At 41.3% G+C, this 15,410-nt stretch overlaps 1 protein-coding gene across 2 annotated transcripts in view; it reads right to left on the bottom strand.

Annotated features, from left to right (window-relative positions):
- Window positions 1-480: 480 nt before the first annotated feature.
- TRPM6 (transient receptor potential cation channel subfamily M member 6) overlaps window positions 481-15,410 on the bottom strand; it is a 161,112-nt gene continuing 146,182 nt past the window's right edge. For both annotated transcript variants that reach the window (XM_073345124.2, XM_078852883.1), the window contains 4 exons: window positions 14,160-14,365; window positions 12,016-12,067; window positions 3,018-3,124; window positions 481-1,712 (listed from right to left, as the gene is read on the bottom strand). In XM_073345124.2, coding sequence (XP_073201225.1) covers window positions 1,588-1,712; window positions 3,018-3,124; window positions 12,016-12,067; window positions 14,160-14,365 — 490 coding nt within the window. In that variant the 3' untranslated portion in view covers window positions 481-1,587. The remainder of the gene's footprint in view (window positions 1,713-3,017; window positions 3,125-12,015; window positions 12,068-14,159; window positions 14,366-15,410) is intronic.

The raw sequence follows: 15,410 nt of genomic DNA, 5'->3' as shown, positions 1-15,410 counted from the left end.
ATTTGGCATTTCTAGCATCAACTATTTACAACAAGAAGAAGAAATCAGCTAACGCAAGATTTGGAATTTGATTGGAGGGGTTAAAGATTTTAGAAAGTGCAACGCTGGGGTCACTACGGCCCCAATCCTGCCAAGACGTGCTTACTTGTACCCCCTGCTTTGAGTAGTTCCATTGAAATCACAGTGCACAATTTAAGCACATGCATAAATCTTTGATCTACCACTGGATCTCAGTAGGAAAGAGCGAAAAGAAAATGTATCTCTACACCTACTCAATCACACTTTGGGAGAAAAGCCAAGTACCTACAATATTCAACTAAACACCCAAGCAAGTGTAATTTTATATTATTCATTAGGTTTTTTCAATTTTCTATTGTATCTTAAAACTTAAAGAATTGAGAGGGTTTTTTTTTTCAAATTACAGACATTTTCAAGAAAGACAAAATGCTATTTAAAAATTGAAATTATTTGGTTGTAAAAAGTATAGTGCTTTTGCAGCAGATGAATTCACCTTCTGACCTATTCACATTTGGAAAGACATGCAATTTCATTACACCTCCAGTTTTCACTTTAATGGGATTTTTGGGGTATGAAAAGAATGCAGGAATGGGCCATCATTGCACGGTGCAGTCCTCTCCCAAACTCACAGAATGAGGACTTTTGTTTACATGACTTTTAAACTCCTGAGCCCAGAGACTCAAGAGGTATTTCAGAACTTAAATCCCATGGGATTTAGGCAACTAGATACACTGGAGAATCTTTATCATTGTTCTCACATGGCCCATCTCTGCATCCAAACTGCACTACAGAATCACCAAAAAACATTTTCCCAGTTTTCTCCACACTGAACACACGGGGGCCATGTATACAGCTCTAGAGCTATTTATGCATATGCATACATACATTGTTTTACTGAAAGCAGGGATCAGGTAAGGTAGCAGGGAAATAAGCACCATATAATTCCTACTTGGGGAAATACAACTTTAAAAAAACAGCCCCATTTATTTTCCAAAATAAACACCGTTCAGCTTCATATCATATGTCCAGCTAAGGCACTGAAGTATAAATGAACTTTATTAGCAGGTAAGGCAGCCCCCTGTTCCAGTCTTTTTACTAAGCAGTATTACAACAAAGTACAAAAATCTTCAGTGCACTGAAAATAAAGAATTTCCTTTGGAAAACATGTGCCCTATTTACCTGTAGGATATCACTCTTGTGCATTTATGGGTTTGTCTATACTGTAATCAAAGGATGTGATTATAGCTTGAATACACATACTCCACCTAATCTAGCTATCTTGGGTCCCAGAACAGTTAACCCACAGTAGCGTGAGCTTCCCCCATGAATAATTACCCAGGGTTCTAGGCAGGTTCATACAAGCCACACAGACTCCTGCTGCCACAACTTCACTGCTACGGGACCTGACCTACATTAAAGCTAGCTCAGGAATGCCTACTTGACCTACAGTCATACCCTGTGGTTATGGTATAGACATACCCAAGATTTTGTCCTTTCAGACTGACAGGTGACAAAACTAAGTAAGGAGTGTTTTCAAGTGTTCAAAAGGCCAAAAGTCACCCTGCTTGATCACAGACGGGTATAATTTTCCAGAAGCTTGTCATCAGTAGCAACAGCACTCTCTGCTCCTGCCTCTGTCTCCACTTTGACAGCTGGATTGAGCCTTGCAGGGGTGTAGTCATTTCGTCTCATATCTGTGGGGGGAAACAAATTCAGTGACATGGACAGTAACTGTTTGAAGAATATATGCAGACTATGCAAAAGCCAGATCCTGAGGGTGAGAGTAAGGGGCACGTTAATCCTATGTTGTGCTAGGGTGACCAGACAGCAAATGTGAAAAACCGGGACAGGGGTAGGGGGTAATAGGACCCTATATAAGAAAAAGACCCCAAAATTGGGACTGTCCCTATAAAATTGTGACATCTGGTCACCCTATATTGTGCATTGGGGGAGAGGGAGATGCTAAACTGACCTGACTCTTTCTAAGAGAGGTCAGCCCAGAGTGGGAGGAGATGCACTAGAGGAGGACCCATGGATAGGCAGAGGGGGTGGGGAACTTACACAAATGTATTCTCCACTGTCCTACACTACTAGTTAATCATTTGCAAGTCCTGCCCCTTCCTCCCGCATCCCAATATCCATTGGCCACAGAGGCAAGCAACCATATTCAGAATGAGGCAGCTATTGAAATCAGAGTATTTTTCATTAGAAAAAAAAAACATAGATAGCAATTCTCTGTCTTTCATCCGACACCATATTACAACACTTTTCACCCAGAACTGCAATTATTTTTGACACTCTGAGCCCCATAAAACAGATCTGATCTACATCACAATGAAAAGTACATTTCTAACAAATATAATGTATGTGATAGGTGGTTCCAAATACATAGAAAGCAAAAGCTGTGATATATGGAGCCAAGTTTGAAGGTAACATCTGCAAGCAGAGAAAGACTCACGGAGATCTCTCTGTGGGCTGCTGCATTGCTGATTTTTACGGATTTTCTCAGACCCTTATTTAAACGCTAAAAATTATTGCTGTGGTAACTATATTGATCCCGCTGGAAAGTGATCTATCATTTTACATGGAGAAGAAAATAATTTAATGTGTGTTTAATGGTAGGGGTTCACATCATGAACTCCAGACCTCTGACTGATGGCTTCTAATTTAAAAATGATAGCCAGGCAAAAGAAAAAGGGAAGTTGAGTGCCAATCAGTGCAGCGCAGCTTCATCTGTGCATGCAAAGGGAGCTCCAGATCATCAGCTTTACTGAGGAAAAAGATAACCTGTCAGTGTTACTCAATCACAACTCACCAGAGTTCTAAGACAATACCTGTTAGTCATTTCAGGACCTTTGTTATTTTGGAGTTAGAAAGTTAGACATGGACTGGAAATAAGACACAACAGTATGCCCAATATGCCACCCATACCAGCTTCTACAGAACTCTGTTCTTAAAATGGATTTGCTCAGGAACATATAAAATCTTACAGTTCATACCAGGAAGTTTCAGCTTCCTGCAGCAGGAGTTACAACAGTGCTTTGTAATGAAGTTTTTAATTGCATGTTCCCCTAGGTTTGCTGGTCCAAACACCATCCTTCCAGATCTGAAAGAAATGAGAGAATATCAGTGAGCTGAAAGTTAAAGAAAGGATGTGCTTTATGCATTATCCCTTGGAATACTACTCTTTAGAATGTAGTGAAGCTGTTTCAGGGATAAGTTATTCAGTGAGACCATTTTTTCTGTGTAGCAAACCAAAGTACAACCAAAACCTTTTAAATAAATGGGGTCAAACCTTGTCTCCAGTGCACAACTGGGGAGATTAATGAAGTTATCCTCCTCCAACTCAGCCCATGGAGGAGTACCAGGTTACTCCCTGGCTACTTCTGTAACCTCAAAGGTCCAGGAATACTAATGGCCACTGTGCTCTGTCTCCACTGGGGAGAGAATCCCTGGTTGATTTACTCAGTCCCCACTAAAACCCTCTTGACAGAATTGTGATCTATGGTGCTTGGGGGGCATGGGCTCCTGGTGTGGACCTCCCTCCACCTACCCCACAACAGGACCATCATGGTTGTGCTGCACCAACTATTCTCCAGACCTACAGAATGAATAGGATTGTGGGAGACATTAGGGTATAAACCAGAGCTACCAAAGAAGTGAAATTCAATGGAACTATGACCTGATTTAGGAACAGATCATTTAAACAAATACAGTTCCAGCGTTTGCAAACAGAAAGAAATTTCCTAAAACAAGAAGAACTCTATTTACACCAACACCTATTAAGAATACAGTGCATTGCTAGTAAACAAGGCTCTTCAATTATCTGCTTCCAACTGTACTCATTTCTGTATTCCTACATTTTCTGGGAAATTCAGCAATGTAACCAAATTCATTTGTGGAAGCATATAGCATATTCTGGATGAAGCTGACAAAATAACAAATAGACTAAGATAAACCAGACATGTATTAGAAGAACTGCATAATTATAACAGATTCTTAATGTCATTTGAAAGATCAGTGTTCATTAATTTTAATATTTCTCCACCATTATTCTCGAGGATTTAATTGACATTCTAGACATCATGGAACAGAGCACATAAGGAACACTTCCAAAGAAACTTTATGAAAGCTAATATTTTATTTTAATGACATGCAGAGTGGAAACAACACATTTTAAAATCTGAAATCAATTATAGCTCAGAAAAGCAGACCTGAAAAAAAGAATCTGACTCTCACAAATCTCTACTCTCCACACAAAAACACATCAATCACCTCAAAGGAGAGCAGCTTTCAAAAAGGGCATGGTCAAAAATTGACTTTTCCCATATATATATAAAATGAATCCCCATTTCCCCTGGAGAGAAGTACAGTGGTTACAAAGAAGAAACACCAAACCTAGAATGGGAGGCCTGATAACAATTTAATGTCTGGCTGAGAAGCAGAGACTGTTCCCAGGCTCATTCAAGGAAATAACACAACTAGGACTAGTTCTAGTGTCCTCTATGGCTCCTTAGTGCCACAGAAATAGAGTAGAAGCTGCAAGGTATTAAAGTGCCATCAAAGCACTTTGAATACCATGGTATGTGGTAGTCGCTTTTGGTCCAATTTGGTAAAGTGCCAACAAGTTGCAGTCATAGGGCTTGTCTACACTGGCAAGTTTTATCGCCAAAAACTGCCTTTTGGCGACAAAACAGCATGAGCCTACACACTATAATGGGACTTTTGTCGTAAAAAATGCCCAGTTTGACAAAAAACTTCCACCCCTACCAGAAACTTTTGTCTGTTCCCCTCCTTTTATTATGGACAAAGAGCCAGTGTAGACACTGCTGATTGTTTTGTCCACAGAACTGGCTTCCGCCAGTATCCCACATTGCCTGCCCTGATTGCTCTGCTCAGTGTTTTGATCTCTGCTGCCCTGCAGGCATGTGCCCCTCCCCTTTCAAAGCAGCGGGAAGTATCTGTGTGCTGCTCCCTTTGGGGAACAAACAAAGAGCAAATCATTGGAATGCTCCTGTTCTGCCCTGCACTAGGAATGCAGCAGCAGGCAGACTGCTGCTGCAGGGGAGGGGGACAGACTGCCATGCTGCTTTGCCCTTTCTCAGCACCGAGAGCTCACAGAGCTACTCATGATGCTGCTCTCGGCAGCTGAGGGGGCTGTGGGAGAACTCGGAGAGAATCCCAAGATGCGCAGAGATCAGCTCTTCCCTCCCTCAACACTGCACTGTGGGATACATACCCACTGTGCATTGCTCACCCTGTCAATGATGGTGTCCCCAGTGTGGACATGAGCTGTCGACAGAGGGAGCAAGTGTGAACACCCTTTGGCGATTTTTGTTTTGTCGACTTTTGGGTGTCGACATAAGTTTTGTCAACAAAACTTGGTAGCGTAGACAAGCCCTTAGGCACTCTTGTAAGTAAAGCAGCATGCCTGTGCTAATGCAGTGTGAGTCCGTCCCCCGCAGTGCCTAGACCACAACAAAGTTGAGGAGTCTGAGCTGCCTCTGAACTAATGGACCTTGTCTGTCAGCTCAAGCTATACTGGCTCGTGCTTTCAGATATGGAGGTCCTGCATTCAAGCCATGTAGATGGCCTGTCCAGCACACTGAAGGGAAGCCTAGTTCTGTACAAATGCGCTAGAAAAGTTTTATTTTGGCCCTTCAGACACATGCTGATGGCCCTTCAGACACCTCTGCTTGCTGGTGTCCCAACCGCCTACCTTGGCATCTGCGTGGAGATAGTGGGAGTTCTAACTCCTACTGCCTTTAACCACAGCCATCTCCTTTGTCTTATATCTTTTTATACCCTCCTGTGGCATGTTTTTCTTGCTACAAGCCTGTTCGTCAGCTCTCTCAGTATGTAAGTTATGCCAGGCTAATGCTGCTCATCCTTATTTGCTAACTCGAAACATAAACCCCTATTTACAGCACCTCTGAACTAGTGTATAGAAAACTACAGAACTGTTGTGACAAATATCATCATGCCATCATAGAGGGGCGGGTCTTGGCATTGAAAACTCCATTTTAAAGGCAATGGTAGAATGCACGAAAGAAAAGACCCATTATGAGATAATGGCATAAATCTCCCACACAAATTACTTTAAAAATGAATCCCAGAATCAATGGAACTAAAGAAACAACACATTAATAATAATTATAATGATTATTAGTAGTACTAAAATATGCACCAGCCCCATCAGTCAGATGTCGCCCACTCTCTTATGGTATCTAAGAGAATATGAGCTCAAAGACATGCCTTTGAGTCTTGCTAGCAACTTTTCAAGCAGCATGCAATTTTTGGAGAAATAAGTCATCGATAAAGGAAAACATAAAACAGACCCCAATACTCTGGAATTTTTCCCTTGTGAGTGAGTGAAGGAGAAAGTTAAGAGTGAATTTTAAAGTTTGGGTTTTTTTAGGAAGTATATCTCTGGAATGATCACTTTACACAAGTATATTGCTAGCTGCATACAAGTGCCATCTGTAGCTTCATTGTCATATTCTCTCAGATCACCAAGTCAAAACAACACTATTTTGCTTATTGCAGTTCTTAAGATTTCCCCTAACACATGAAGAGCAAGCTGGTTTTTTTGCTTCATTAATCAGTGTCTGCTATAACTCATCTTTAGCTAGTATACTGAATGCCTTTTAAATGGAAACTGTATAACTCGTTTTTATTAATCTGGGTGTAATGCTTTAAGTGTCCATAAACGATGGAAGGTACTTACCCTTCATAACTGGAGTTCTTCAAGATGTGTGGTTCCTATCTGTATTCCACTGTGGGTACACATGCATTCCATGTGCCTGAGTATCCATTGGTCCATACCCTTGCTTTCCTGATGCTCTGTGCTGATTGCGTAAGGGGAAAAGTCAACCAACACATCTCCAGATCCTCCTCTTAGCACAAATCAGAGATGATCCTTAGCAGAGAGAAAGGAGGGCACATAGTGGAATACAGACAGGGACCACACATCTCGAAGAACTCCAGTTACAAAAAGTACGTAACTTCCCTTTCTTCTTTGAGTGCTGGTCCCTATGTGTATTCCACTGTGGGTGACTGACAAGCAGTACTCAGTGAGAAGGAGGGTGCGATGATGGAGGAGGTCTGGTTGTTTGTAGAACCACTGTTTTCATTCTACTATGGCAACAAACAGCCGGGTGACTTTTCAATCTGTTTTGTTCTCTATAGGTAAAATGCCAATGATCATTTCACATCAAGGGAATAAAATCTTTTCCTTTGCTGGCAGCGTGAGGTTTTGGGAAGATCAGAAGTAACTGGATAGTCTGGTTTATGTGAAATTCCAAAACTACTGTAGGGGTAAATTTTGGATGTAGTCATAGCAAGGCTTTGTCATTATCAAATAGTGTGTAATAAGGATCTGCCGTTAGGAACCCCAGTTCACCTGTCTGCCTGGCCAAGGTGATGGCAATGAGGAAAGCAACCTTCATAGACAGATGAAGCATTGAACAGGTAGCCAGGGCGTTGAAAGGTGGCTTGAAAAGTGATGAAAGTACTAAATTAAGGTCTCATTGAGGGGTTAGTTTTCTTATTGGTAGGAAAGCTCTAATTAAACACTTTAAGAACCTAGAGGTGATTGGATGAGTAAATACAGAGAGTCATTTATTGGAGGGTGACATGACCTAATTGCCTATAGGAAAACTCGCATCGAGCTAAGGGAAAGACCCATCTTCTTGAGGGTAAGGAAGTAATCAAAGATATCAGGACTACCTATTGTAACAGGAGACATACTGTGGTGCTGGGCCCAGACAGAAAAATGCTTCCACTTGGCTAGGTAACATTTTCTGGTGGAGTCCTTTCTGCTTTAGTGAGAACGACTTGCACAGTTTCTGAATAGGAATGTTCTAGATCCGACACCCATCCAAATACCAACCCGGGAGGTGAAGAGCTTCTCGGGTGGGATTTCTGATCATGAGTCAAGAGGTCCTTGAAGGGATGAATGCTGATGGATAGCTGGGCCGACACATGCAGGAGACCTGGGAAGCAGAACAGTTCAGGCCATTTGGACACAATGAAAATGGTTCATGCTCTGTGCTGTCAAATCTTTCGTAAAACTTGAGGAAGTAGTGGTATAGGAGGAAAGGCATAGTTCAAAAGGTCTATCCAAAGAAGTAGGACAGCATCACCACTGAATAACTGGCCCTGAGCTCCCTTGGAACGGTATGTGCTGTACTTCCCATTTGTCTGGGAGCAGGTCCCAGGTAGGCTCCCCCTGAGCAAAGATGCTGTTTACCACTGAGCTGTGAGGCACTCACTTATGATCAGTGGCAAAGTACCTGCTGATGCTGTCTGCCAGTGAATTTTTGGCTCCAGGGCAGTACACTGCTGATAGAGTGATTGTGATTCTTCCAGTTCCATACATTGACCTCTTCTATACACAAGGCAATGGAACTTACTCCTCCCTGTTTGTTTATGTAGAATATGGTTGTCATATTGTCTGACATTATGAGAGAGCATAAGATTGAATTAATGGTAAGAATGCCCTGCATGCTTCTCCGACTGCTCTGCATTCCACAAGATTTATGTGCATTCTGGTTCCCAAGCCATCCAAGTGCACTGTGCTATGTGACTGTCCATGTGCATCCCCAAACCTAACAAGCAGGCAGCTGTGATTATTGTCCTGTTGGGTGTGGGGGATAGGAAAGGAATGCCCATGCATATTTGTGCAGAATCTTTTCACCAAATCAGAGAGGCCCTTATCTTATTGGGGATTGTCACTACAGTGTTCATGCTGTGTTTGCTCAGTATACATACTGTTTGAAGCCAAGCGTAAAGGCATGGAGATGGATGAACAGCAGTATGTAAGTAGATGATGGCATGTGACCTAGGAGAGTAAGGCAAATCCAGACCAATATCAGAGGATTGTGCATAACCTGATTTATTGGGTTGCCCATGACTTGGAATCTAAGTCATGGGGAGCTAAGCCCTTGTTTTGAATCTAAGGTCACTCCCATGAAATCTATAGTCTGAGCCAGAGCCAGGATAGACTTTTGCATGTTCACAGAGATTCCCAGGGATTCTAGGAGATGAAGCAGAGATGAGGTTGACATTATGACTTCTGAATATGTCCTGTCCGTAAGAAGCCAATCATGTAGACACTGGAAGATGGTAGAACCACTCAGTCTAAATTGTGTGGCTACTACAGAAAATAATTTTGTAAAGACGCTGGGTGTAGTTGCTAGACCAAACGGGAATACCCTGTATTGACAGTGGTCAGGACCCACCACAAATATGAGGAATCTATTGTGCGAAGGGTGAATATCCACTGAAAGTACATGTCTTTTATATCGAGAGTTGTGAATCATTTGTTTTTTCTAGGGATGTTATTACTGATGCCATGTAGAATTGTACCTTATGAATGAAGACCTTGAGTCACCACAGGTTGACAATGGGTCTCCACCCACTTGTCTTTTTGGGACTACAAAATACTTGAAATAAAACCCTTTTCCTTGATGATAAAGAGGTACATACTCTATTGCTCAGCATTTGTGGAGGGGTGTTATCTCCTGAAGGAGGATCTCCTCCTTTAATGGACCTTCAAAAGGGATACAGAAAGAGGTAGTGGAGGGGGTAAAGAGAGAAACTCGATGATATAGCCAGATGGATGATAGCCAGCACCCACTTGTCTGTTGTTATTGACCTCCAATTGTGGGGAAATTATGGTAGGCATCGACAAAAATGGATCTCGAAATTGGATGGAGATGGCATCAACGTTAATTTGCAGTTCCCCAAAGTACCATCAAAAGAATCTTTTGGCTGGGTGACTGCAGTAGAAGTGAATGGGGCAAAGTATCTTGATTTCTGCACCTTCTGGCATATGTGAGGTGGCTCATAACAGGAACTGGTGGTAGAAAGGCTGTGATAAAGACCTCTGCTTGTAAGGTTGCTTCTGGTACTTCTTCTTCAGGGCTGGTGTATACATACCCAGGGAACAGAGGGTTGCCGCCCTAGAATCCTTTAGTGAATGCAAAGACTCATCTATTTTTTCATTAAAAAGATTGACTTCACTGAAAGGCAATCCTGTGCAGTGTTCTGTACCTCTCTGGGGAACCCCGCAGAGTGTTGCCAAGATTCCTGGTGCATCACTATAGCAGTCACCATGGATCTTGAACCAGCATTGACTTTTGCTTGTAACAAGGTTCCTACAACCAATCTGCCATCACCCAATAAGGGCTTGAAATTGAGCCCTATCCTCCCAGGGTAATTAGTTTTTACAGGCCAAGAATGTAGAATAGTTCAAAAAATCATATTTGGCCAGAAGGTCCTGGAATTTAGAAATTCTAAATTGGAGGCTGGTGGAAATAGACTCCATTCTCTCCATAAGGTCCAAATATTTGGCTTCCTCATCAGCAGAGGTGACCCCTGGTGGTGTTGTCTGGACCTTTCCATGACCACTTGGACAACCAGGAAGTTCAGGGCCAGGTGGGAAAACAAGACCTCTATTTTCTCAGAGGGGACAAATTACAGCTTTTCTGCCCTCTTGAAGGCAGGGCACAGATAGCTGGCATATGCCATACTGGGTCCAGTATGGCCTCTTTCAGTGGGAGAGCTACTGAGCTGGATCCTAAAAGCTGTAGGAGGCCCAGGAGGTTGTGTTGTGAGTCCTAGGCTTCCTCTAAGGGGATTTAGAGCTCTTCTGCCCCTCTCTGAACCAGCTTTTGGAATTAACTGTGGTCATCAGGAAGAGACAGCAAGACTGGAGCAACCGGTTCATCCTCCTCCTCTTCCACAGGCTCAGGAGTTTCCATCTGACCTCTAGGAGGGGAGGGATGGCAAGACTCCCTGTTGACTCATACGGACTCTGGGTACTGTGCATATGGGTCCTGTGGCCCCAAGTAAGGCCTGTATGAGGGGTCAAAAGTAGATTGTCTTATATTTGTTGTGAAACACCTAGCACATTTTTTCAATAATACATATATAGTATATATAATCAAAATGTGATAGTAATTACTTATTAATGTTGTGCGAATGTTTATTAATTACTAATGTTATTGATAATACAAATAATATTAGTCATAATAATGGTTTTGGAGACAGGAGATCATGTTTTTAATTCCAATTCTGGAATTGACTTGTTCTGTGTCTTGGGCAAGTCATTTAATATTTCTGAACTTCAGTTTCCCCTTTTGTGAAATTGGGTTAATGATATGTACCCAGTACTTAGGGTACTGTGAGATCTAACTATAGACAAGGCTTGATCCAACACTCTGATCCATACAGATCATCCATACATCTGTCTGTGTGGAGCCACGCTGACCTGGGGCCTCTGTGCAGGTTAAGGGCTTGTCCACACAAACATTTAGTTCACACAGAGCTGGGGTGTGAATACACCCCTGACTTGGTCTGTCACGCACTAACTGATCCGATGGGATCTAACAGTATAACAGTATACTCTGATCTACTCTGCTTTGAAACAGGAGTAGATTAAAGTGCACTAACAAACTTCTGGTGCACATCATCAGGGTCCACATGGACAGTTAGCATGCAGTATATTCACATCCCAGCTTGCTGTGAACTCAGTGTTCAATGAAGTCAAGCCCCAAGTGTCATAATTTAAGGTCAGAAGGGGCCATCAGATCATCTAGTATGACCTCTTGTACACCCCAGGCCAGAAACAAAACCATTGTGTCTCCCCATATGGATCAGAGCCATTGTATATGAAGAGTTGTGTATATAAAAAGCACTATTAACAATCCTGTTGTGAAACCAGGAATCTTGTGTGCCCAGTCCCCTCCCCATTTTCCTAGATCATGTATAATTATTCAGTTGGAACTACACCATCTGGAAAAAAAACATAACTACTACATTCAAATCAAGTATTTAACTCCTGACTAAAAAAAAAAAATAATAATCAAAAACACTCATTGAGAATGTAAATATCCACTTAAAATACACCATTAACTATCAATTGTCTGAAGTGAATTACATCAAACACCTCATGTTCTGAAATGACAGCTAATAAAATGACAATAAACTTACTGCTTGCCTTCAGGTTTAATAACAGATGGATCTGTAAGGACTTCCCCAACACCTACAGTAAATTAGAAGAGAGTGTTACAAGCAAAGATTGTTTTTTTTAAATATCATGTTATGAAATCATAACCATGTAAATACCAATTTCCTCTATAGACTCTAAATTTACACTTAAGGTAGAAATAAAATGCTAAACTATTTGTTAAAAATAGACAAATGAATGCTAATTGTTCTCACCCCATTCCTGATATTACGTGCTGGTTGATTTATGAATGGATAGGCTAGAAACTTACCCAAATGATTCTATACTATGAAACCATGGAAAGAGTTGCCAAAACTGTTGTAACTACAGTAAAATGAGGCCAAATCCTGAGGCCTGTATTCATGATTAATAGCACCTTATTTCATTATTAAAATCCCGTTGATTTCAATAGGACCACTCAAGAGGAAAGGTGCTATTCAAGGTGAGTAAGGGTATCAGAATATGTCCCTTTATTTAGATGCTGTGCTGTGAGGATGCTGGGGTCTATTCTCCCCTGACATTCTGGTGGTGGTTACAGTAGAGTTAGATAGGTAACTCCAATCAGTGCTAATAGGCGTTTTATGGTAAATCAGTGGAAGAACAGATTCCTTTGTTCTAAATTCCTCTCTTCAACCAATGCCCCATTAGCGCTTATGGGATTCTACTTTAAAAAGTCATTGCCTTATATCTTAGTAAATGATTGGGCTGCTGATGTACAGGAAAACTTCCATGAACATTAGCATCCAATTATTTTAATTCCCACGGTCCATTCGTGACGAACTCATGTGCTGCAATGGATACAGGTAGATAGGTAAAGAATAGCTATAACTATTGTGCTCCCCGTATATTAAAACACCTGAAAATTTGTAACACATTCCAATGACAATGGGCCTTTCTTAATAAAGAATATATTTAAATAAAAGTATAATAAATATAGTTATAGATATTGTGTGTGAGAGAGAGAGATTTTTACACACACGCACATCCCTTTAGTTGCACGTTTCCAATAGACAGACTAGTCTGCCTGGAATTCCAACAGAAACAGATTTTGTGCTCTGATTAGAGAGCTCCAGTTTAGGGACAGCCAATCTAGTATGGACAAACCGAACGCTGACCCATACCTAAGTCAGACCTTTTCTCAGGTTTAAAAGAATTTTGTAAATAATTTTATTCCATTTTTTTCACACTTCTCTTTCCTGGTTTGGGATGGAAATGAGGGCCCCAGTTTTGCAAAGATTTATGCACATACTTCCCTTTTGCAGGCGAAAGCCACTGGTACTGGTCTGTCAGTTTCAGGAGTATTATACTAAACCAAATTTTAAAAATAAGGGACAAGGTGTGGCTCAGTTCCAGTATGTTGTAACAAAGATATACAAAGTCCCATTATATTTCTTAATGTGAAGATAAAATCAAATGAAGGCAAGCATGGACTTAATGGTTTATTTTGCTTGACCAGGAATTCTTACTGTAATTCACAGCTTCTGAATGCTGTAAAATGTAAATATGATAAGCTTACGCCTAGCAGTGCAAATTGCCCTTGATAGGAGTGAGAACCAATGATGTTTAAACTGCGCAATGGATGGTGTTCGTTTTCTGTACACTGTCAAATATTTATTTTTTTAAATATACCGTGTTCCCCTTTACACATGTGTTGTAAAGTGATCATACCACACACTGTGTTCTTTTGAGGAGCCACCAGGCTCTGTGAATAGTTCTCAGAACTTCAACTTACTTAAACTGTTTACAGTTTTATTAATGAAAAATATAAAAAATAACTGATGCCAGTTTTCAGCCTTCCGATGAGAAAAATGTGTTTTTGTTACAAATATTTAACAATCTTCATCAACATTAACATGTGAAGTGGCTTTTATACAGCCAATTGAAATGTTACTGTGCATTGTTTTAGTACACGGTGCTTGTACACCTAAACTAGATATATGGGGCCAGATACTGTTCTCATTTACACCTACATTCAGAGTAACTCCATGGATGTCTTTGGAGTTGCTCAGGATTGACATGGATGTAAATGGGGGCAGAATTTGCCTCTTTTTCTCTAAGTTGAATTCAACATTGTTTTCTTAGTGGCATCTCTAAGTTATATAATAAACTGTTACATTTTGGCAGTCACCTTGCAAATCCAGGACAAGGAGCTCCCCTCGGGTGTACTCGTAGGTCCAGTGAGAGAAAGCCAACATCATCTCTTCCAGCAAATTGCTGGGGGAAATCTCATCCCCGTTGTTGTTGTTGTACTTGCAGAACTCACCCGTCATGTACTTCTCTATGGTGAGCCACTGATTGGCTGAATGGCAATATATTAAAAAAACCTCCAGAAACCTGTGGGTAAAAATGCTGTCAGTCAGGAGCTGGCAGGATGATGAGTGTCCTGGCCATCTGGTCACAATTATTACGGAGCAAAGCAAATATACTGAAAAGTGGGGCACTACTCCACCATTTACAAACTTCAAACCTCTCAGAAAACTCTCAGCAGCAGAAGATAACAAATGGTGGATAGCAGGAAGTCATTCCTGAGAGATGTAACCTACTGGAGTAGACAGTTCAGAGAATGATCTCAAACCAAAGCCATTCTGTGGACAGGAGTGTCAGTGGACAAGAAGCGTATGCTGAGTAAACCAGGAAATGCTATTGGTACACTAGCTAATCTCTACAGCTACATCTAGGCTACGAGCTAAGGGTGTTATTCCCCTGTTCACATACACATACTTGCCCTTGATCTCATTGATCTAGCACAAGTATTATTAGCAGTGTAACTGCATTAGCGTGGGTAGCAGCTGTGGAGGCACAGGCCAAGTACGGACCCCCTGGTTTCAGGCAGGTTTGTACTTGGCACAGTTAAGCCATGACTCCATTGCCACTACTCATGCTATCACAGCAACACTCCTATTTACACTTGCTCTTGTTCAAGGAGAGCTAGCGCGGGGTATGTGTACTCACGCAGGTGAATCACTCCCCTACCTCGTAGTGGAAGCATAGCATAAATAGATAGACTGAAATCTTTAAGATTAATTAAAGAAATGGCCTTGAACAACAACTGCTATAAAATGCTAAGTCAGGACCCCTTTGGAAAGTTAATTTACCATCACACACCATTTTGTAAAAGAGGTGCAAAGTTGCAGTCCTTCCCCTGCGAAAGCCTGATGATAGTCTTCAAAATAACAAAAAAATCCTCATTTTTATAAGACACACTTGGGCTCATAGGACGCACTATGTTACACCTGATAATCTACTCAGTATAAATCAGGAGAAGCTCCACTAAAGTCAGTGGAATTGGGGTTTACCTCAGTGTAAAACTAATGAGAGAGGATATTTAGTGTCTAGGTTCTCTTTGTTAAGATGGCTCAAATCTTCCTTTCTTCTGCAG

The sequence above is a fragment of the Lepidochelys kempii genome, chromosome 5 (genome assembly GCF_965140285.1).
Source record: "Lepidochelys kempii isolate rLepKem1 chromosome 5, rLepKem1.hap1, whole genome shotgun sequence".
Classification (NCBI taxonomy): Eukaryota; Metazoa; Chordata; order Testudines; family Cheloniidae; genus Lepidochelys; species Lepidochelys kempii.
The sequence above is the reverse complement of the archived record's forward strand: the minus strand, read 5'-3'. Positions and strand labels throughout refer to the sequence as shown.